Source organism: Misgurnus anguillicaudatus, chromosome 5 (assembly GCF_027580225.2).
Source record: "Misgurnus anguillicaudatus chromosome 5, ASM2758022v2, whole genome shotgun sequence".
Classification (NCBI taxonomy): Eukaryota; Metazoa; Chordata; class Actinopteri; order Cypriniformes; family Cobitidae; genus Misgurnus; species Misgurnus anguillicaudatus.
The window spans coordinates 28,581,878-28,605,376 of NC_073341.2; the positions used below are offsets into that span (position 1 = coordinate 28,581,878).

General features: G+C 38.4%; 1 protein-coding gene across 1 annotated transcript; it reads right to left on the minus strand.

The window, feature by feature from the left end:
* Window positions 1–1,350: 1,350 nt before the first annotated feature.
* On the minus strand, window positions 1,351–22,207 carry col2a1a (collagen, type II, alpha 1a). The gene is made up of 54 exons (XM_073867919.1): window positions 21,804–22,207; window positions 19,449–19,658; window positions 18,129–18,145; window positions 17,972–18,004; window positions 17,849–17,881; window positions 17,620–17,673; window positions 17,342–17,452; window positions 17,177–17,254; window positions 15,750–15,794; window positions 15,525–15,578; window positions 15,270–15,323; window positions 15,125–15,178; window positions 14,759–14,812; window positions 14,612–14,665; window positions 14,163–14,207; window positions 13,973–14,026; window positions 13,434–13,478; window positions 12,691–12,744; window positions 12,490–12,593; window positions 12,193–12,259; window positions 11,968–12,066; window positions 11,764–11,817; window positions 11,537–11,644; window positions 11,384–11,437; window positions 11,180–11,278; window positions 10,968–11,021; window positions 10,753–10,851; window positions 10,588–10,642; window positions 10,419–10,471; window positions 10,247–10,300; window positions 10,042–10,095; window positions 9,892–9,936; window positions 9,704–9,802; window positions 9,456–9,563; window positions 9,295–9,348; window positions 9,142–9,201; window positions 9,001–9,048; window positions 8,850–8,903; window positions 7,772–7,879; window positions 7,381–7,434; window positions 6,905–6,958; window positions 6,624–6,785; window positions 6,422–6,529; window positions 5,751–5,858; window positions 5,596–5,649; window positions 5,319–5,426; window positions 4,929–4,982; window positions 4,664–4,771; window positions 4,528–4,581; window positions 4,280–4,387; window positions 3,849–4,137; window positions 3,524–3,711; window positions 2,868–3,107; window positions 1,351–2,758 (listed from the first exon to the last, which is right to left on the minus strand). Exons 1-54 carry the CDS (start codon window positions 21,895–21,897, stop codon window positions 2,612–2,614), a joined length of 4,509 nt encoding a protein of 1,502 aa, XP_073724020.1. The 5' UTR covers window positions 21,898–22,207; the 3' UTR covers window positions 1,351–2,611.
* Window positions 22,208–23,499: the final 1,292 nt, after the last annotated feature.

Here is a 23,499-nt window from a genome sequence, read left to right on the forward strand (position 1 = left end):
CACGTTTGGGAAGCATGGAATTATGAACGACATGGTTACTTGACTTCATTGTAGAAAATAATATTGACAAAAAAAATATTTTACTTGAAAACATGTATTATTAGGTTTGTTTGTAAATCAGAAGGGCAAACAAATTCACACATACATGCTTATTTTTTTATCTCAATGGCTAAATTCCATATACATAAATGTAAATTAATATATCTGGTCGAAAACCATGCTTTACAGTATTTGAAGAAGAAATAGTGCACTATGTTGAACTAATATTACTTTAAAAAAAAACAGAAAGCCTGCCAGATTCTAAAGGCATGTAATTATTTTCATCTTTTTATATGACATATAAATATATTCCCACCTAGCAACAATGTCTTTATTTTTTATTTTAAATTATCTAATTTTGTGTTCTTTTTTGTTTGTTTTTCTGACAGTTTATATTTGGATACACTGATGTAGTATGTATATTACTGTCAATTGTTCAATAAAAAAAAAGAAGGATGCAGAAGGTTAAACCGATGGTTGGGCAGGGGATGAATTATGAACAGACAGTTTGACAGATTAAAAAAAACTTATTCTCCAAATAATTATAATGGCATTATTGTAATCTGTAGTATATTGTAATGTACAATATGCTCCAGTTTCTACTGTACTTGCACTGTGTTCACTCATTATAGCACACTGTTGCACATACTTCCTTCTACATATTCTGTATTTAATCATCTTACGTAGTTAGTTTTATTTATATACATATTTACCTACATACTCACTACATACTTACTCCGTGCATACTACATACTCTTTTGCCATAGCCTGCGATTTATTCATGATAGGCTACATATACACATATATTTTTTTATATTTAATTGCACTTGTCCTACTATTTGCACTTCTGGTAGATGACATTTTGTTGCTGTGTACCTGTACTATGCAATGGCAATAAAGTTGTATCTATCATTAAGAATATGAAGAAAAGACTGTTCTTGCTTATTTTGAAACCTGTCTATAAAAATATTAATATTTCTGTATACTCAAGACTTATTTTTTGTTTGTCACCTGATGTGTGCTTTTCATGAAGATATATCGCTGCTTGTTTTAAGAATGCTTGCTATGAGAACGATTATTGACACTTCTATGCTGTTGTTTTTTGGGGTTAATACTCTCTTCTTTTCTTCTGCTAGAAGCTTTTCTCTGAGCAAGCATATTATGTAAGCCTCTTTGTCTGATATCTGTTCTTGGAGGCTTTTATCTAAGCAAATTCACACACACACATACAGAGAGAGGGAAAACTATAGTTTGGCTTAAAGTTGTTGGTGGCAATAATGATTAAAACACAATTAATATCTGACTTTATAATTCCTTGTTTCTTCCTTTATTTTCAATTTACATTAATTAAAATCGTAACAAAACCAGAACCAAAAAGAGAGAACAAACAAAAAGATCATGATCATAATAATATTAATATAACAAAAATATACACACCCTCACACACACACACATCCTGCTCAGTGCTACGGAGATGCTTTGGGAGCAAAATTCCGGCAATCCCAAAAGAGTCCCTCTGTCTTTTGTTCATCCCGTGTGATTCCGCATCCTCTGAGCAGGCTGTGTGTGTCGAATGAGGCTAGTTAGGGAGTGGGATGGTCTGGGAATACTGACTAAGAGATGGAAACTAATAGCACCTTCTGAAGATGGACTGAGCAATGCCGGGGCATTATCCTGACAATTTTCGAACCCCAGGCTGCTTCTGTTCAAATCCAGATTTTAACTTCCGTTTTTCCTGTGTGAGGTAGCTTTTCTTTAAAAAGATCATGCAATTAAACAAAAATAGAAATCGTTTCCAAATTTATTAGATTTTTTTTTCGTTTGCTCTTAGGGTCCAAAACTTACTTTTTTGGGCAACCAAGGGAAGAATATTGAGGTACAGAAAAAGGACAAAAGAAAGAAAGAAAATAGAAATGAAACTGCACTTCCCCCAAAATAATGTTGGTGTGAATAGGCACATGCTTACACACAAACACATATAATTGTGAAAATATATAAATCTGGCTGCTTCAATACAGACTTTTACAAAAACTGAATCGAGATTTTTGTTATTATACACAGTAAATATTAACTTATTCCCTCCTCAGATTCCACAAAATCTTGCATAGTGTGATGTTTCTTCTGAGTCACAGTCAAGAGGCAGAGGGAGGGGTGAAGTGGAACTGGGCGTGGCCTTCTTCTTTAGCGGGAGGGGCTACTGTGGTATCCAGCCATAACGCTGTACAGCATCACCGCCCACCCCTGCAAAATGTGATGACATCAAGCCATGTTTCAGTCTTTTGTTTCATCTCTTGCTCGTTTCGTCCCCCTCTTGGCTCCCATCAGGAGGAGGCACTGAGGGCTCGTGGGAAACATGGCTGGATTTCAGAGGGAGGGACCATTTGGGACAATCCTGTTTAGCGCGGGTTTCCTGGGCGCTAAACATGGACAGCACAACTTTTTGCGTTTTAGAGAAAAAACGAATTTCTTCCATATTTCATGATTTGGAACGTGTATTGCATCCTCACAGTTATTGCTCATCATTGGTATTCTTCCATGTCTTATCTCATAATCCACATATGTTTTATTTGCTTTACAAGAAGCAGACTGCACCAATGTCCACTCCAAACTCCTGATCCTCTCTTCCGATGTCCATAGGAGCAATGTCCACGATGGGCAGCCTGGATGTCTTCTGAGTTTTGTACTCAATCACAGTCTTGGCCCACTGACCTGTGTGCTTCTATAACACGAAGCAGAAAAATCCATGTAAGTCATAAAGTACTTTTACTGTTTATTTAGCTGAGATGTTACATGCAGGGTCACAAATACTGTATATTATCTTGTATTACCTTGCAGCCATCCTCCAGCACGCCGTAGGTAAAGCGGCTGTTGCCCTCTGCTCTGATCTCCACATCATTGGATCCCTGCAGCAGAAGAGCCTTCTTAAGGTTGCCTGTGGCTTGGTCCATGTAAGCAATGCTGTTCTTGCAGTGGTAGGTGATGGTCTGAGTGGCCTCGGTAGACAACAGCCTCAGGAAGTTCATCTGGATGTTGGCGGTGGCAGTCTGGCCATTTGCAGCATAGCTGAACTGTAACAAAAATGAGAAAAGCTTTTATTTCTAGACTTGCTCACTTGTTTGGAGAAATCAAAACTGATTATCCATAACATGAGACATTAGAGGCAAATTAGGAAGTATTATTAAGCGCAGTTTCAGAAATTACACCTCTTTCTCTTAACTGGTTTATGATTTGGTGATACATATATTTTCAGGACGATGGACGCACATAGAATCAGAACCATGAACAGCTCCCTGAACCAGCTGTGAGCGGGATGTGAATGACCAGCTATGGATAATCAAATACAGATGTTTCTTGTTGTGGGGCTTTTGAACACATTTCCTCTTTTATAATTCGTGTTAGGTTGGCCATGATGCTAATTTGCAATCTCTTTTGGTCTGTTCGTCATTTTTAAATTCAGCCGAACTGACAATTCATCGTTACTCACGTGGAATCCGCCGTTCATGCTCTCGCCGAACCAAACGTGCTTATTCGTCTTGCTCTTGCTGCTCCACCAGTTCTTGCGTGGGATTTTGGGAGTGCTGGGCTTCACGCAGGTCTCACCGGTCTCCATGTTGCAGTAAACTTTGATGGCATCAGCAATGCTACCAAGGTTTGGATCTACCCAGTATTCACCTATAGGCCGAGTTAAAACAACCATACTTTAGCGAGTAATGTGAGTATGACAAAATCAGTAACATAGATTCTGTAAAGTACTATAAAGCATTAAGATGCTTAGTCGCGGTGTATATTAACATCTCCTGTTCACGTACCGCTCTTCATTTCAGGGTAGCACAGCTTCAGGTCTCGGCAGCTACGTGCAGGGTTCTTGAGGGAGCCATCAGGGGCGCGGATGTCCTCAATCTGGCTGTTTATAGACTTCAAGGTGGCATCCACTTCTACATCATGGTTTCTAAGAGAGCTGGAAGCCTCGTCGGCACGCATGTATCGCAGGGGATCAGGTCCCTTTTCGGTATGGCCCAACCCAGCAAAGGCAGACATGTCAATGCCAGGGCCTGGGGGTCCGGGAAGACCAGGGGGTCCGGGGTTACCAGGGGGACCCTAATGTGAAAGAAAAAGAAAATATGAATAATTTTTCTATTTTTCTATAGTCGCATGTTTTACAATTTGGGGGTGTATACAATAAATATAAAATTTGTGAGCTCTTTTGAGATTTTTGGTTTGGCCTGTAGACTGTACTCACAGCAGGGCCAGATTCTCCAGAACGTCCACGAGGCCCAGGTGGTCCAATAGGTCCGGGCTGTCCATTAGCACCATCTTTACCAGATGGTCCAGCAGGTCCAGCAGGTCCCTATACACATATTATTATGCGTTATTAAACAGCACCTTAGTAATCCATCTGAACATTTTCTAATGAGTAGTTCTGTATTGTGTATGTTAATACCTTTAATACTTAAATTTGAGAACTTTTAAAACAAGGCAGGCACTTACCTTAGCGCCACTTGGTCCAGAAGGTCCAGCAGGACCCTGGTCTCCAGGAGAACCCTTTAATGAAAGACAAAAATACCTGTGTTAAGAAATCTAATATCTGTATTGCCTTTATGTAGGACTAAAAGAAAAGACTTACAGGAGGTCCAGGAAGACCCTGCAGACCAGTGAATCCTCTGTGTCCTTTCTGTCCTCTTTCTCCAGCTTCTCCTGCCTCACCCTTATCACCACGAGGTCCTTGGGGTCCCTATTTTGTGTATTTAGAAACAAGAAATAAGTGAATGGAGAATTTGAATGAAAGATAATGAGAAAGAAACATCTAGCTTTCTATTAAATGCAAGCTGAACGTCTTGGAGAATATCAAGATTATACCGTCTATACTATACTTCACAAAAAGTACTTACAACCATGCCTCTAGCTCCAGCGGGTCCTGGGGCTCCAGCGGGTCCTTGTGGTCCCTTATAGTATAGAAAAGGAAAAAGTGGTAAATATAACAACAAATAATCAAACCTGATGTGTGAACATTGCTATTGCTCTTTGGCTCCAGTCTTTTAACCCTCATAAGGATCTCTTGCTTGTTTTAGTGATGTGATTTGTAGAAATCAAGTAAACCTAAGAATGGATTTTGTGTCAACATTGTGTATTTGGTTATTAAATAATGGTGGGAATAACAGTGAGGAATATGCTTCTGCTATCATGCATTTTTCCAGATCCTCCATTGCATCCAGTAGATCCTTATTGTGTATATTATATGAGTTATTACGAGATTAAAGGACAGTAACTGAAGTACTCACATTCTCTCCTCTGTCTCCCTGCTTTCCGATTGGGCCAACGGAACCAGGAGCACCAGGGGCGCCAGGAGCTCCAGGAGCACCAATTGGGCCAGTGTTACCACGCTCACCCTAAAAAGAACAAAACATAATATTTTTCAGTCAGTTGAAAATTAATTATATTTATAATGACATCAGAGTAATTCCTGAGTAATGTAAAGGATCTAGAAGATGAACTGCTTTGTCATTTAAAGACATAGATGACCACAAAAGTTAATGATATAAGAGTTTGTTTACTCACCTTCGCACCAGCAGCACCATCTCTACCAGGTGGACCATCAGCTCCAGTATTACCCTAAAGAGAAACAGAATGGATGAACATGGTTAGTTTGTACTGTTAAAACTCTTCAAAACTCAAAAGTCTTGTTTATTGTAATTCATGTATGCGTTCTTCACCTCACGTCCAGGTTCTCCTGCAGGTCCAGTCAATCCAGGAGGTCCGACAGGACCAGGAGGTCCACGGTCACCACTGGAACCAGAAGCTCCCTGTTTGCCAGGCTCACCCTGTGGTACAAATCAGATTTTGGTGTTTTTTAATCTTTAATGTCAGATTAGCACCACATTTCATCAGTATAAGATATTCAGATATTCTTGCTATCCCTAAATTTAAAGAGATTCAGGCTGGGTTATGGTATACTGGTGAGAGTCTAAATATGGTGGACATGGCATTGCCATGATGTTCACCATCAATATTTACTTTAGCCAGTTAAGCTGGTTGACCAGCATTGGACTGTGTAGTAAAGCTTATAGACCACCAAAGTCTTGCTGGTTTGTGAGAACACCAGTTAGTCTTTGCTTGGGAACCAGCATCCATAACATTGCTGATGGTCAGCTATAGTCACCTTTTCAGCGAGAATATTCCAGTTCAACATTTTCAGTTCAGCAAACGAATCATATTTATTGTAAGAAAACTATTTAGTTTAAATATGTGGGTAGATGAGATATGTGGGTTGCCTAAAATTGATTCTTAATCCTAATCTGATCCCAGAATTAAACTCGAAAGTCTTTGTCAATGATTTGTTGGAGGCTTGGGGACATCTATATTTCCGCTGGGTTTGAATACTCACAGAGGGTCCTGGAAGTCCTGGGAAACCTCTTTCACCACGCTGACCAGGTAGACCAACAATACCACGCTGACCAGCAAGACCAGCAGGACCGGAAGGACCATCAGGACCCTACAAATGTACAAGGAAATATAGAAAACAAGAAGGTTTGGAATTTGCTTGTAAATAAAATGGCAATAATAAAATAGATATGAATAAATCTTACAGGAGGACCATCCTGTCCAGGCTCTCCCTTCTCTCCAGAAAGTCCAGGAGGTCCACGGAGTCCAGCATCTCCAGGTCTTCCAGGTGGACCAGCATCACCGCGAACTCCCTTAGGACCATCCTTACCAGCAGGACCTGCTGGACCAACACCACCAGGGTTACCCTGAGAAGGAAAATATGTTAATGAAAGAAATGAATGACAGATAAAGAAACATTTAGCTTTTTGTAAGTTGTATATATTTAACAAAATAATGATGACAAAGAGATGATCAAGAGACTTACATTGGGGCCGGGTGGTCCAACTCTTCCTGCAGCTCCTGGGAAACCAGTGGCACCCTAGAATACACAAAATTGTTATTGCCAATCTAATAAGTCAAGAAAATGTGTATGACAGTTGAGAAAATTGTAATATGATAACAAGTTTAAGATTAACATGTATTTTCAATATCAAAGCAACAAAAAAATGCATAATAATGGACTGCATACTGAATGTAAAATAATAATTTATGACCCTACTGGAAAAGACCAGCATAAGCTGGTAGCTGGTTTAAGCTGGTCTCCCCAGCCTGGCAAACCTGGTGGGTCAGCTGGTCTTCCAGCTAGACCAGCTTATACTGTGACCAAAACACAGCTAGACCAGCTTGACACCAGCAATACCAGCTAAATCAAGTTGGAGGACCAGCTAAAACCAGCTCACCATCTTATGCTGGTCTTAGCTGGATTTTTCAGTAGGGTAGTTGAATTATTAAGATACTCACAGGGGCTCCTTGGGCTCCACGTGCTCCTTTAGGTCCTGTAATACCAGTTGGGCCCTAAAAATAAGCAGTGAACACTTTTTTACAATGTTGCATTGTTTCAAAGCAATTTACATTTTAAAATAAATCACAGAAAACTGAAAAATTATTACTTTTATAGAATACCTTATTAAAAATGTTATTGTTCTCATTGAATCATCTACTTAAAGCTATATACTTTTTTGAGACTATATGGACACTTAGTCAATTATTATATAGTGAATTATTATTAAGTTATGAAATCTATTGCAAAACAAGTTTTCTACGATGTAAAGCTGCAATACTACAACCAGCCTCTTTGTCTTAAGAATATCAGCCTTGTTTAATGATGAGCTAGTGATGCAAAGACACTTACTACTGGACCAGGTGCTCCTGATGGTCCCTGAGGTCCGGGAGATCCAGCATCACCTTTCTGTCCTGACTCACCATGCTCTCCCTTCAGTCCAGGCTGGCCATCAGCACCCTGAGGAGAGGCGAAAGGTTGGAATCAAAATCCATCATTCCTCAAAAACAATGCTCATAATAATTCAATGCAAGGGCAGGTATAGACATAGCTATTTATTTTAGCCTTTTTGTACACTGTAACTATAAACTATTGTGTTTTTCAGCACTATTGAGATATATTCAATATAAATTACATTCAAATTTATTTCTGTAGCCGTTTTATTGCATTGTTGCAAAGCTGCTTTACAGAAAACACAGTGTGGAACAAACAGTAGACACTTAGGACAAATACTATGGAAGTTTAATAGCTACCATTAACTGTGTGCATACTATCTATGATCAAAATATCTTCTTCTACACTCACCTAAAGGATTATTAGGAACACCATACTAATACTGTGTTTGGCCCCCTTTCGCCTTCAGAACTGCCTTAATTCTACATGACATTGATTCAACAAGGTGCTGAAAACATTCTTTAGAAATGTTGGCCCATATTGATAAGACAGCATCTTGCAGTTTATGGAGATTTGTGGGATGCACATCCAGGGCATGAAGCTCCCATTCCACCACATCCCAAAGATGCTCTTTTGGGTTGAGATCTGGTGACTGTGGGGGCCATTTTAGTACAGTGAACTCATTTTCATGTTCAACAAACCAATTTGAAATGATTCGAGCCTTGTGAACTTGGTGCATTATTCTGCTGGAAGTAGCCATCAGAGGATGGGTACATGGTGGTCATAAAGGGATGGACATGGTCAGAAACAATGCTCAGGTAGGCCGTGGCATTTAAACGATGCCCAATTTGCACTAAGGGGCCTAAAGTGTGCCAAGAAAACATCCCCCACACCATTACACCATTGCATAAATTGAACAGGTGTTCCTTATAATCCTTTAGGTTAGTGTATATAACGTTAAATTAGTGATGTAAATGATCTCTACAGAGATACTTGAGTTGTTGGGTTTACTGTGTAATACTGTAGTTCTACTTACAGGAGGTCCGGCAAATCCAGCAGGTCCAGGTGGACCAACCTCACCACGGTCACCCTGAAAGAATGAGGAGATAAGACATGAGATGATTAAAAAAATTCTCCCTAGCTGAAATGTAATATAGTGTCTGTAAATCATATTTGATAATACTTACAGGAGCGCCACGAGAACCAGGAGCACCAATTGGGCCAATACCACCAGTTTCACCCTGGAAGAGAAAGAGCAGAGAATGAAACATAAGCAGTAATATTTTGCCATGTAACTATGAGTGTCAGAACACAGTCGGAAGTGGACATTCACCCTTTGCACCATTGGGACCAGAAGGACCAGGTGGACCAATTGGACCAGTCAAGCCCTAATAAGACAATCATATGATATGTAAGACACCAGGCAAGCATTTTTTTTTACTTAAAAACATACATTTTCTGTATTTGTGTTGAGAACATACTCTTGTGCCATCTTTGCCGGGAGCACCTTCAGGTCCTTTCTCTCCGCTGTCACCCTAGAGAAAGAGATGCTCCATCATTGAATAAAGTGTACAGTAGTAGTATTGCACAAGGCCTGAGATTGATGTAGTAACATAGAAAACAGATGACGGAAGACACTTACTCTGTCACCTTTAGCTCCAGGAATACCAACTGTTCCTCTCTCACCAGGCATTCCCTGGAGACCAGGAGGACCCTGAGCACCGGAAGCTCCAGCTGGTCCAATTGCACCCTGATGAAAATAAATTGTTTAATATCTATAAGATGAACTGCAGCCATGTGGCTCTTTTAGAAGACATTTCTCATTTTTTCAGAAGTAGAGAATAAAGAAGGATGGGAGATTTGGCATCATTGTCGAATGCAATGTATCACCTTAGGTCCATCAGTTCCGGGTGTTCCTGGAAGTCCCCTGGGTCCCTGAAGACCTTGAGGGCCAGCACCTCCTCTCTCACCAGGGAAACCACGTTCACCCTATAAGATGCACAAACAAAATTAGTTTAATGCAAAGTCATTTAAAAAATGCAATTTGGGAGTCTTATTGGTTGAAGACTGCAACTCACTCTTGGTCCAACGGCGCCTACAGCTCCACCCTCTCCAGGAAGACCCTACAGAGAAGGCAAAGGAGAAATTACCTTACAGATAGGATAAATCGGTCACTAATGATGTCACAGGAGCACTCATGAAGTAGGCTTATCCAAAGTAATTCCTACCTGGTCACCTGGTTTACCGGGCTCTCCGGGTGGCCCAGTGGGACCTGGCAGACCCTGTGCAGAAACAAAGTAATATTTTAATAAGCACAATCTCTTGCCATTCATAATTTCCCTTTAATTTTTGATTCCATTTTGGGCCGCAGTAATAGAACTGAATAGCGCTTTTCACCATTCTCGTACACATTATATAAAATTAGAAATGTACCTGGAAGCCAGAAGGACCAGGCTGACCCTGCTCTCCTCTCTCACCAGCAACACCCTAAAAATGACATTAAAAGCAATGTTAGCAAATAGTTAATGGGATATTAACACTACTGACTGGATGCAAAAATGCAAGTCATAAGGGATTGTGGGTAATGATGTGCAGTAATACTCACAGCAGGACCAGGTGGACCAGTAGGTCCAGTCTCTCCATCTTTACCAGGCAAACCTCTAATGGAGAAAGAATAAGAGATACATTTTAATATAATGTAAAATTATTTAAAATGCCAATCCGATTGTTTTGTACATATGAGATTAAGCTAGACATGCTTAGCTGATGACTTACTCTAAGACCAGTGCGTCCAATAAGACCTTTTTCTCCAGGTTTTCCAGGTTCACCCTGTGGAAATGAAATATGACTGATGAAGTACACAAACATACACAAACTTGAACCTTAATGGATGAGAATATAAATCTATTTTAACTGCAGAAATATTATGATGCTCATACATTGGCTCCTTTGGGACCAGGGAAACCCATCACACCGGGCTGACCGCGAGCACCCAGAGGTCCAGGAGGACCAGGTCGTCCATCTTCACCAGGGGCTCCCTACAACAAATCAAATATATTAGTGATGCTTTCTCTCAGAGTGAAAAGTGAAACATTTGCTTTATGGGAATTCACTGTGAGGGGTTCACCATGACTCAAATTGTAGAGATACTCACAGTTGGTCCAACTTTTCCTTGGGCTCCAGCATCACCGGGACGTCCAGTGAGACCCTGTTAGGAGAATGTACACCAATTTTAGAATATGCATAAAACCTCATGAAACTATATGTATATCACGTACTGAACATCACACAATGTCTGTTATTGCATCCAGTTGAGTCATGAATGAGACATGACCTAAACAATCAGTAAATCCCATAATTACTCACTCTAGCTCCAGGAAGACCAGGCTCGCCTGTGCGGCCAGGATCTCCAGTTGAACCTTTAGGTCCGGTCACACCAGGAACACCACGGTCACCAGGTGCACCCTGTCACAGTAAAGAACATTTGAGTATGGGGGCAATGAGAAATCATCCATGTTGAGTTACACATTTTTTATTTTCCATGTATAAATCGTGTAATGTTTTACCAACCTTTGCTCCAGCTAGACCATCCTGACCAGGGAATCCACGGTTACCTGGAGCTCCCTAGAAAAAGAAGAGCACATATAGCATGTATTAAGATTTTGATTTATTATAAATCAATTATATTATAAATAAAGTAAAATTCAAGAGTGTTTAGCTTACTCTTTCTCCAGGAGGTCCAAGAGGTCCAGCAGATCCAGGTTCTCCTCTAGGACCTCTCTTGCCTTCCTCTCCTGATGGCCCAGGAGCACCTTGAGGTCCAGCAACACCCTATGTAAGATGTAGAAAATACATTTTTGATAAGATTGCTAGAATACTTCATATAAATATGATGACTAATTATACAAATGGATGAACAAATGGATGAAATCTGGGAAATATGCACTTACACGCTCTCCCTTGGGTCCAGACTCGCCTTTAAATCCTGGGATGCCAGGATCTCCCTGTAGAAATAAAACAATGTTTTAATATAGTAAAATTTACCTTAAGATGCAGTACAAATAAATGACATTATTCAGTACAATTATATAAAAGTTTTTATTAGTAGATGTCTGGGACGTTTAATTGAATTAGTTCTGAACATGATTACGTACAGATTGGCCTTTAGGCCCAAGAGGTCCGGTGGCTCCTTGAGGTCCTGGTGGGCCACGTGGTCCTGGGAAACCTGGTGCGCCTGCAATACCAGCGGCTCCCTGCAGGTGTAAACAAAGTGGTTACGTTTATTTGCAAGACATTTATTGCAATATTGATGTTAAATCAATCTAAGGTATCTATGTGGATGTAATTTTGTTGTAAACGATGTAAGAAGATATACTCACAGCAGACCCTTTGGCTCCTGGAATACCATCAGTTCCGGGGTTACCCTGTATAATGTGAAAGAAATCACTATAATTACCACTATGAAATTACAGTATTTTACAGTGTGTGATGATAAAATAAAAACTATAATAGCACCTAAGCTATTATGAAGTGTATAGACAATATACACTAGAACTAAAATATGTTCCTCTCATATCTAAACAGGTCAATGTAAAGTTTTCCATACTGATGTGATGCTATAAGAGTAAGTAATCTTGAAAATATTAAAGATATACTAGGAATACCAGCAATTATACTTACCAGAAGCACCAGCGGGTCCAGGTGATCCAGGTGCACCAGCCTCTCCACGTTGTCCTTGTGCACCCTCGGGTCCTCGAGCTCCGGTGGGACCAGCTTCTCCCTGCAGAAATGGAGATCATATCAGTCCACTGAGTTTTATCTCATTAAATATCTAATTTAAATGTCAATGTTTCTGCTGCAGAGGGGAAATATTTTACCTTGGAACCAGGGGATCCTGGGAAACCTGGAGCACCAGCTGGACCAACAGGGCCCTGAAAACAAAACACATCAACAAATAATTAGAGAGATGCTTATTACATTATGAACATTAAACAACTATAGATTCATTATTGTTATGCATAAACATATGAGATATTGAGTGATAGACCAACATGTATGCGGCCATTTGGGGTTATGATGAGACAATAACCGCACCAGCTTCTCTGATTAGTTACTTCTTCTTTGGTAGCTTATTAACTTGCTTAACTATACCTACAGCTTTGTGAATTTATAATGTTTATATTTACACTCAGGTATTTGTAAGATGCTTTAATTTAAAGCAAGTAGTGCATTCAAGCGTAACATTTTATCAGCAAGTTATTATGTGTTTTTATAGGATTCAAACCCACGACTTTCACGCTACTAGCGCAATGCCTTGGCATTGGCATAAACCCCTTCTAAGATATATCAGCCATTGAAAAACAATACTGGTCTACTATTGCTTGCCTACAGTCTTCAAAACAAAACTATGTTAAGATCATATGGCTGATTTAAAGTCTTTTAATGTGTCTTTATGAAATGCTGAAACTTTGTAATATGAAAGTAACTTTGCATAGTACTTTTTATATTATTGCCTCCCTAAGATGAATCGCTTTGCTGTTTGTCTCATTTTTTGGATAAAAGTTAATCTGCTAAATGCCAAAATGTAGTATGTGAGAACTTTTTCAGGAAGTTGACTTACAGGTGGACCAGCAGGACCAGGCAGACCATCATTACCACGGGCACCCTGTGGATAGTCATGAGGACAAGCATTATAGATTAAGCCAAGTATCAGCTTTTATAATATATAGCATAACAAAATATAAAACAAAACAACAACAATACTGTGTGTCACACTCACAAGATCACAATGAATGAAATGTCACTATTTCATCTACTGATACTATGCCCTAAATGTTTTTTTTTTGTGATTAAAAAGCATATAATGTATGTATACATTTGAGCTTTCTTCATTCATTCTTTATTATGTAAGGTTTTCTATATCAATTTATTAATTCAGTGTAGCATAACTAATCTTTCACATTGAGTTAGCTGTTTAATATGTGCATGAATATGCACTACGAATTATCACCAGAAGTAGTAGACTTCAAAGTACTTCAAGGATACTCATTTCAACATTTGGGACAAACTAATTCTTATTTGTGAACCTTATATGAGACATACATATTTGGGATGTAGTGTTTTAAAATAAGACTCATAAAAATATGAGTGTGCACTTACAGCAGAACCAGGGGCTCCAGAACGACCTCTCTCACCGGGCAGACCACGTGGACCCTGATCATTGGGAGGGAGAGAATTAGGTGAATTTCACCAGTGCCAAATATGTTTGACTTTCCATAAATCAGATGATGCAGGTAATATGGTCATTATCTGATGATGTTGGCTAACAATGGCTTCTGTGGTTACTCACCATTGGTCCAGGAGAACCATTCTCACCGGCAGAACCTGTTTCACCCTGAAAGGAGAGACAAAACAGAGATCAATAAAGAAGATCAGAGAGATAAACTGAAAAATGTCTGATCTCTAATAGCAGTAACAAACTGTGATACTATTTTGATAATTTGAGCATATGTTTCTACAAGAATTAAATCATGTGATCAAAATGTGAACTACATTTACATTTCGACTCCATAACCATTGTTGCAAAAACATTTAACATATTTATTATCTAAACATGTTATATAAATAAGTGATAATAGGAATATTTAGGGTGATGCTGGATTTCTGATGCCCTGATGAACCATCTTATGAGCTTTTCTTTCACTAAATTTTTATAATATGAAATGAAACACTGTTTTCTCAGATTTATTTGACAATTTATTTTGTATTTCTGCCATTTCGGCTTGAGTTTGACTGTACCTTAGCACCTGCAGCTCCACTCTCTCCTTTAGCTCCATCAAGACCTGGGTGTCCCTACAAACATGTTCAATGGTTAGATATGGGTATTTATTTACAAAAAACAAACACAAGGAAAACCAGACAACACCAGTCTCAGCTGATACTCACTCTGTGTCCCTTGATGCCAGGAAGGCCGGGAGTTCCAGGGAATCCACGAGCTCCCTATCAAAAATATCATTTACAACACATTTAATTCATTATTATATTTAATTATGATGCTTTATGAAGAAACATTTATTTTGTACTATATAGCCATAACAGGTGCTTATGAGATTAGGAGCCCCACGTTTGATTTCAATCTTTGACATGGCTGTACTCAGTCAATACTAAGATATCAAGGTTATATTGTTTTTTACATCATGTTAGATGATTTTACGTGGAACTTAGTAAATCACCAAAAAATGACTTTACATGGGTTTTCACAGACTGGGTGATCAACAAAAAACGTATCAGTGCATATCAGTCTTTGTTTACCTGAGGTCCTGTAGGTCCACGGTCACCAGGTTTACCAGGTTTACCAGATTCACCCTGGAAGGAAAGAGGGCAAAACAAATGTTGTGATTCGTATCTGTAAAAACACTCATTGTTAGTAATATGTTGAATATCAACCTATACTTACATCGCTTCCAGGTTTTCCAGGTGGTCCAGCTGGTCCACGGGGTCCAAGGGCACCCTAAAGTAACACAATAATTCAGTTAAACAGTGTCCCATTCAAACTTGACTGTAAAGCCAACTCAGTGTCTATGTAGGACATGAAAGTGTCATGTGTGTGGGCCGTGTGAGTATGTATGTGGGCATATACTGTAAATGTCACATATGTAGGCATATCCTTCAAACTGGCAGATTCATTTGGACAAAAATGTAGGACACTCACAGCAGGGCCGGGTTCGCCAGTCTCTCCAGGGTTGCCAGGGAAACCTTGTGGGCCCTAGAATAAAACAGATGACAGTGTGAGGTTAGTAGTTGGCGTTTGTGGGAGCTTACGGATTACTCATATCTTTCTCATCAGTGATCGTTTTTTTAATAATCAGTTGCATTTTACCATATTTGGTTAGATTGGAGCATTTTCTAAAGTATGCCACTTTTTGCAATTACTTACAGGTGCTCCAGAGGGGCCGGGAGGTCCACGGGGGCCCATTGGACCCTGTAGAAACAAATAAATGTCAGCCACTTTGATTCAGGTACATCAAAACAGCATGACAGTGTTATAATCCCCAGTTATTGTCTAGATTTTGTGTTATTTTAATATCTGTGAGTATAGTATAGTATAGCATAAGATACTGAAAGTGAAGTAACTGAGTATATGTTTATATGTTACAAAGTTTCTATAATCTGTAAAGTACTGTAATCTTGTAACCTACAGGAAACAGGTGTTATATAAAAGTGTTTAGTGTGCCTATTCAGCAGTAGAGGGCATAAACATAATAAACAAAAAGGAGTATTACTGTTTATTAATGTTCTTGTGTGTTTTAGATTTGATCTTTTGCTTAAATAAAAGCTTTTTTTCAACTGATACACATTTTTAGATGCATACCTGCTGATTTATTAATGTAGGACTAATCCTAAATTCTGAACTTTAGATGAGATGTTAAGTTAAATAAAATGTACTTTCACAGTATTCCACAAGGGGGCAGACCTAACAAATGATCTATTAAAAATACATGTTTAATTTTTCACCATTCATCTTCACATTTAAATTACTGTATGTTCTATGTATAATGCTTTGGGATAATGTAGGTACACTGAATCATGGCAATAAAGTACATTAAAATTTAAAACAAATAATTTAATGTCTAATATGGTAAATGTCTATATTAGCCCAAATGAAAAAATACTATAGTATATTATAGTAAAATTACCATCGAAAAATGTAGTAAAATTACTCTAGTAAATACTATAGTGTTTCTGAACCATACTATAGTAAATGTACTACAATAAACTGTATTAAAAGTACTATAGTAATTTATAGTAATCTAACTATAGGAAATTAAGTAAAATTACTCTAGTAAATACTATAGTGTTTTTGAACCATACTTCAATAAAGATATTACAGTAAACTGTATTAAAATGCTATAGTAATTTATAGTAAACTAACTATAGGAAATCAAGTAAAATTACTCTAGTAAATACTATAGTATTTTTGAACCATGCTATAATAAAGTAAACGGTATTAAAATACTAAAGCAATTTATGGTACACTTACTATAGGAAATGTAAAATTTCTCTAGTAAATACTATAATATCCTATACTACAATACACTATAGTTTACTGTAGTAAGAACTAAAGTATACTATGGTACTTACTACAGTTTATCAGTTTACTATAGTTAATACTATTGTATATGTAGTAAATACTATAATATACTATAATTTACTACAGTTTACTATAGTAAATACTAAAGTATACTACAGTATTTTCACGTGGGAGGTATTAGCCTATCTGAGAGGCTCAAAACATGGACTAGATGTGATACATTTCTTCATAAAATCTGAATAATGCTGCTGTGTGTTACAGTTTTTCCTTACCATTGGTCCCTGCATCACACCCATGCTAGCACCTCCGGCCTTCTCATCAAATCCAGCAGACATCTGAGCAGCAAAGTTCTGCACACAGACACAAAAACACAAATTTATAATAACCCACCACAAGGCAGTTACTCAAACATTAAAATACTTTGATGAGAAACATACTCCTCCAAGTCCAACTGGACTATTAGGTCCTGGTGGCCCGGGTGGTCCAGGGGGTCCTGGGTTACCAGGTATACCAGGTTCGCCATCTCTTCCTCTAGGTCCGACATTTCCCTAAGGGTAATATAAGAAACAAATTGAGCATATAAGCTAAAAATAAAATAAGGGTAGTGGGATTAGCTAAAGCCTTTTCACGTGACAGTGTGTATTCACTGCCCCATAAGTGCACCCAAGCATCTGTTAATATGGTCTGAAATCACTTTACCACAGAAAGTTCTCACCTTATCTCCCTTAGGTCCTTTCTCACCACGTTGTCCCTGTTCTCCTGGAGGTCCCTAAAAAAGCAGAAAATACAATATTCTTTGTTAAAGATTATTGTTATCTCTAAGTGAAAGAAATGAGGCAGGTGAGTAAACTTTCTGCAGAGCCCCCTAGTGGCGAGGAGCACTGCTGTTTAGAAAATCATTCAGAAATCAACCACCACAGTTCGGTGTTTTGAATTCCTCTCACCATTGGGCCAGCAGGTCCTCTTGGTCCTACAACCTATTTAAACAAATAAACAAAAATTATTTTAACAAAAACTAAAAAAAAGAATACATGTTTTTAAAAAATTAGTCTAAGGAAATGACTTACATCTGCAATATCGCCTGGTTCTCCTTTCTGTCCCTGTGGGGGAACAAGAAAACTCATTTAATAAAATAAAATAAAAACTATTTACTAAAATTAATTGATAGTTAGATCATAATTATTATAAATACACAAGTCAGATTAAAAAGTCAAAAGGTCGCACCTTTCCACCAATCGACCCTGTTGATGAAGGTCACAATATAAAAGGAAGATAAAGTTTGGTAGTTAGACACTTATTATTTTTTTATACTACAATAATAAACATATTCAAACAAGTAACATCTCACTGAAAAATCCAATCTGTGAACATGAATCAAATAAAAATAAATAAAAGTGCTGAAATAAATATCTTAATTTTTAATGGTCACCAAAAGGTCTTATGTTTAGCAAAAACTCCTTTGAATTATGTCATCAATCAGCCTACTCACTCAAAATAAAGATGATAAAGTTAGACACATTACATTTTTCTGTACTAATACAGATCTTGTCTATTCTGCAACTACTGTACACAAAAAGTCGAACTCAACAGCGCCCCGCCAGGCAGTAGACCAAACTGCATCATTCACTTCCCAATCTGCCAGTTAAATGGTTAAACAATTCAGCAAGATGCAAAATCATGATAAGCAGTGCATTATGCTGCAGCTTAATATTAGAAGCAATATAAAGGGCATTATTTTATGCTGCTTAGCAAATTAGATAATAAATCAAACAAATTAACACCCATACTGTATCAGCACCATGAACTGATGACAGTAAGAGCATATTGTGATGAAAACATGTTTTTATAAATAACGTTCATCTTGCCATTGTGTGCTTCTGTACAGCAGCAACACACAAATGTCTGTAAATGAGCAGCTGTCAAGTTTGGTTTAACATTAAATGCATGAATGGAAAAGCTTAAAGTACACTTCTAAATTCTTTGTTAATTGGGCTGTTTGAAAGAGGCCGTGCCATGACCTCTCATTCTCAAACACTAAATGATTATGACTTTTCAGCTTTTGTAGTATAGTCACCAAAACAGTCAATGGTCAAAGTGAGTCCACTTTGCTTATTCTTATCAAAAACATCACAGCCTATTTAGCTTATGATTGTAGTATTATAAGACTAATGTAACTTTATAAACTAAGTTGTACATTGTTTAGTTTAATAATTCACCATATGCAGGATCTTAAACTTTTTAGTGTAGCATTGATAAAAAAAGTTACACATTATTTCCAGTATCAAACTTCCTATTGAATATCAATTGAAGTGGACACACTTTAGCCATTGACAGCTTGAAAATGAAATTTGTCCTATTTAAACAAACAAAAAACTTAGAAGTGTAACTTTTTCCCCTTTGTACATGTTTGCTTTGGGTTTATAAATGCCATCACATCACCAAATGCTGCATGGTTTTGGTATGTGACACTGCTATAGTTTGCAAACTCAAAGCAGACAGTAAGCTGCGGGGATGTAGGACAGGTATGATAAGCAGAAAGCAGACCGATAGGCTCGTCGGTTTCAGCTGGGCAGATGGGACAGCACTCTCCGGGTGGAATGATGGGATTGGCACAGTCGGTTAAGTCCTCACAGATAACTTCGTCACACAGCACCGACCCTGAGTCGCACACACAGACGCGGCACGCTTCTGGCTTCCATACCGCACGGTCTGCATACTGCTGCCCATCTTGGATGCAACCGCCTAACTCTTCTTCTGTAGCCACCAGAAGGGGGCATCAGAAAGAAGACGTGTGAGGGTAAGAGACAGGTGAGCAACACGCATACACATAAATCGCAAAACACTCATTCTTATTTACATAGTAAACATCTTTCTGAACCAGCAATGTGTCCTGCACCGCATAATCCCGTATTTTTTAAATTAAATAACTAAATGGTACAGCCACAAATGATGTCACATAACAAAGTACTAATTCATTTACATGCATCTGATTGAAGTCCATCCGGTGGTATCTAATTACTCTTCCATTATGCATTCACCACAACACAAACTACTACATATCTGACACCCTGGTGTAAAAATTTGGGCTCCTTGAGTCAGTTTGTAACTGAACCCCGAATCTACAACACTAGTAATGAATGGGCCTTTCTCAGACATAGACAGGGCAGCATTGACAACCTGGTGCCTTATGCAAACACACCCCTCTCCCTAGTCCTCCATCTGGATCTAATGGTCTCACTTCCCACTGGGGCAAACACACCCTTGTGGGTCGGAAAGGACGGCCCTCAAGCAAACACATACACACAGAGCCCTTTGGTGTGTTTGCTTTTGAAACATTCATGCGAAAGTGTAATTTGATGTTAACTCCCAGACTGAGTGTACATGAATGGGGCAATTATTGCTGTTTAATTTTAAACTGTAAATACAGGAAATCTACTTTACTGTCAAATATGAGCTGGCCTAAGCAAACTTCTAGTATGGTTGACATCTCATTTATTTACAGAAGAGAGAAACGTCTAAAGAGCATAAAGGAAAAGTCAGTCATTTTGCTTTTGTTATTGCAAATATCAATTGTATAACACTTCACATTTCACCTTACCATGATGCTTGTTGTGCCCCCTTGAGGTTGCCACCAGTCTGAAGATTTGGCACCAGTAAGTTCAACAACATTCCACCTACCAACCCCAGTTACCCAAATCTCCTAAATCCCCTGAACTAAACCCTAAATGTTATTCACAGTTATTGCTCTTTAAACACTTTGCATGTGTGCCGATGGTGCACCGTTTGAACCCTTGTGGAAACCCTTGCTCTTAATCTTCAGTGAAACAGTGCTGACATTCACAGTCACCTCAGGATAAACGAATGGCCTATATCTGGAGATCAGTCCTTGCAATGCTTAAACAATGAACCTATTCTCTACCCCTGCAATTTTACAGATATTCACAAAAAGTAATAATTAAAATGGTGTAAAGCCATGGACACATTTCATCAGGGCAAGCCTACAGATGAAATCAAAACTACAACATCAGTTACTTTCCTTGAACCAATTAAGAAACATAAAGATTCCCAAAAGGGTCTTTGTGGGGATGTGACCCTAAAAAAATAACCATGTTTTTGGCGCATTGATTGCCATTGGCAAAACCATCGTTTTACTACAGTAACCATGGTTACTTTAACTATAGTAACCATGTTTTGGTTTTAACTGTAATAAACCATGGATAATTGTCATAAGGGTAACCTTTGACATCCACATTACTTGTTACACAAAAGCTTAATTGTGAAGGTTCTACAAACTAAAAAAATATATGTAAGAAATTACTAAATGGTTCCCCTTAGGGAACCAAAAACTGTTATTTTATGGCATCGCTGCAAAGAACCTTTTTAGAACCTTTCTTTTTAAGAATGCATTTGGAAATATCTCTTTTTGGAGGATGTTACTATCTTCTGATTCATTATTAACCTTTCCTTAAACTTTTTTCTATACGAGACACGACTTTCTATAAACCTCTAGAGCGCACTGTGCGCCCTCTCGCGCAACATCAGCATCTGCTTCAGCATCTGTTATTCTAACACATACGCGCTCTGGCTACACTGGGCGATGCGCGCAAGCAACAATGCTCATGTTATAATCAATGAAGTTCATTGCAAGTGCGATACAATGTAGACAACTTGGTTGATTATAATGGCAGCATTTTAGTTTAGTTGCGTTAAGTTGCGTCACCTGGATATGTGCAAACAGTGCCTTATATAAAGAAATGCGCAAATGTATCCACAATCCATATGTGAAACGCGCAAATTGCCTTTGACTCCATTCCAAACTTTTCACTCCTGTCACCATGGCAACACCGTACAAATTTAAGCACAACACTTTAAATTGCAATGTGAAAAACTCCAACTTACGGTCATCTTCTTGTTGACATCTCACAAGGGTTACCAAAACGCAATGCGTTGCTACAAGTAGCAAGACAGTCCGTGAATCCGCTAATCTGAACATGTCTACAGATCAGACATGCAGGTCCTTAGGGGTGAAAGTGGCCGAGGACCCGGCTCTGTGCTCGCCGGTAATGTGAAAGTGGATGTGGATGTTTTTTGGGAGGATCCGACGCCAGACACAGACAGAAGCCACCGCGTCAGTCAGAGCTCCGCGGTTTTTATGTCTACTGGCGCATTTATGAATCTTAGTATATCCCAAAAAGTGAGTCCAACCCCGACCCCCATGAGCGCTGAAATACGAGCCACATTACCCTCCCCAACTCACCCCATTGGGAAAAAAGCAAAATATTCCGCCACTCCTCTGTCTCAAGAACAATCCCATCCAAACCCATCCGCCCCCTGCTCACTTTGCCCTTTTCCTGGCAAGTGCCGGGCTTCTCTCTGTGCCTCTGAATTAAAGTGGATCAGGATGCCCTTTGCTCAGATAAAGAAATTTAATAATAAATTATTGGAATACTGTGAAAAGACTTTGCTGCCTTACATTTTTTAAGTTTAATCAACTTGGATTTATTACGTCATTTCAACATACTGTTTTTTATCTTGACTGGATGAGTTGCTATAACTTAATAAAATATAGCTGAAATAAGTCAACTTTATAAGTCAAGTTGTAGCAAATCTCTAGTCAAGATTAAAAGACAGTAAATTGAAATGACTTGTAAAGTTGGTTAACCTTAAAAGTTTAAGACAGCAAATAAATATTTACAGTGAACATATTCTGGCTTCAAAATGCTTGACATACATACCAAGTTGCACAATGTAACTTTTAACTATTCAGGATCACTTTAATTCTTAAGTAATGTCAGGGATAATGTATATTGAAAAGTATATTGAAAAGTGTGAAAATCTTGAGTAGACATGCACATGTACTAAAGCAGACCTCTGAGTAAACTGCTCATATTGCAAATAAAGATATTATTTTTATGTTATAACCATGTTATAAACAAAAAGCCACAATTCTGGCACTTACAATGTTATTGGTAATGCATCAATATTTTCAAACCAATAACTAATCCTGCATACTTGGCAAAAATCATCAGGTAGAGCTCAAACTGTTTTACACAAGTTGTTTTTGCAATAAAATCCAAATAAAGTCCATGGCGGCACAGTGGAGAGAAACATAATAACTTTTTGTTTCAAATGTACATTTTATGTCATGTCAGATGTTTCACATCTGTTAAAGACGCAGTTGATCTTTAGTATAAATACGACTAACTTTGTTGGTATGGTTTCTTCACCTTCCTTCACCAACAAGGCAAATATTCACATATGCATTTTTGTTGGGTCTCCTCCAGTTTAGTTGGCAAAACATGAGTTTATTCTGCGTCTGCTTTCTTTGTAACTGTCATGAATTCAGTCACAATTAAACATCTACAGTACCATCTGATCTGTCCAACTGTGGGAACAGAAGTGGAGAGGAAAAGTGTAATGCTCTTGAGAATAAAAGATCAAACTTGAGAGAGAGAAAGAGATTGAGAGAGAGGCATGAAAGAGTGAAGGAGAAACAAAAATAAGGATATCAAAATCTCGGCCCCTGTATGAGACATCCTGTGTATGTAGATGAGTTCGGTGAAGGCAACAGTGTGCGCATATGAAAATCAGTAGA

Excerpts from the sequence above, each read along its gene's own strand:
- col2a1a (XM_073867919.1), bottom strand. The coding sequence starts at position 21,897 with ATGTTCAGATTAGCGGATTCACGGACTGTCTTGCTACTTGTAGCAACG. Across the intron at positions 11,279-11,383 it reads ATGGTCTAGCTGGAGCAAAG|GGTGCACCTGGTGACCGTGG; the intron begins GTTGGTAAAACA and ends TTACTGTGACAG. Across the intron at positions 6,959-7,380 it reads GTGGAGCCCAAGGAGCCCCT|GGTGCCACTGGTTTCCCAGG; the intron begins GTGAGTATCTTA and ends TGTGTATTCTAG.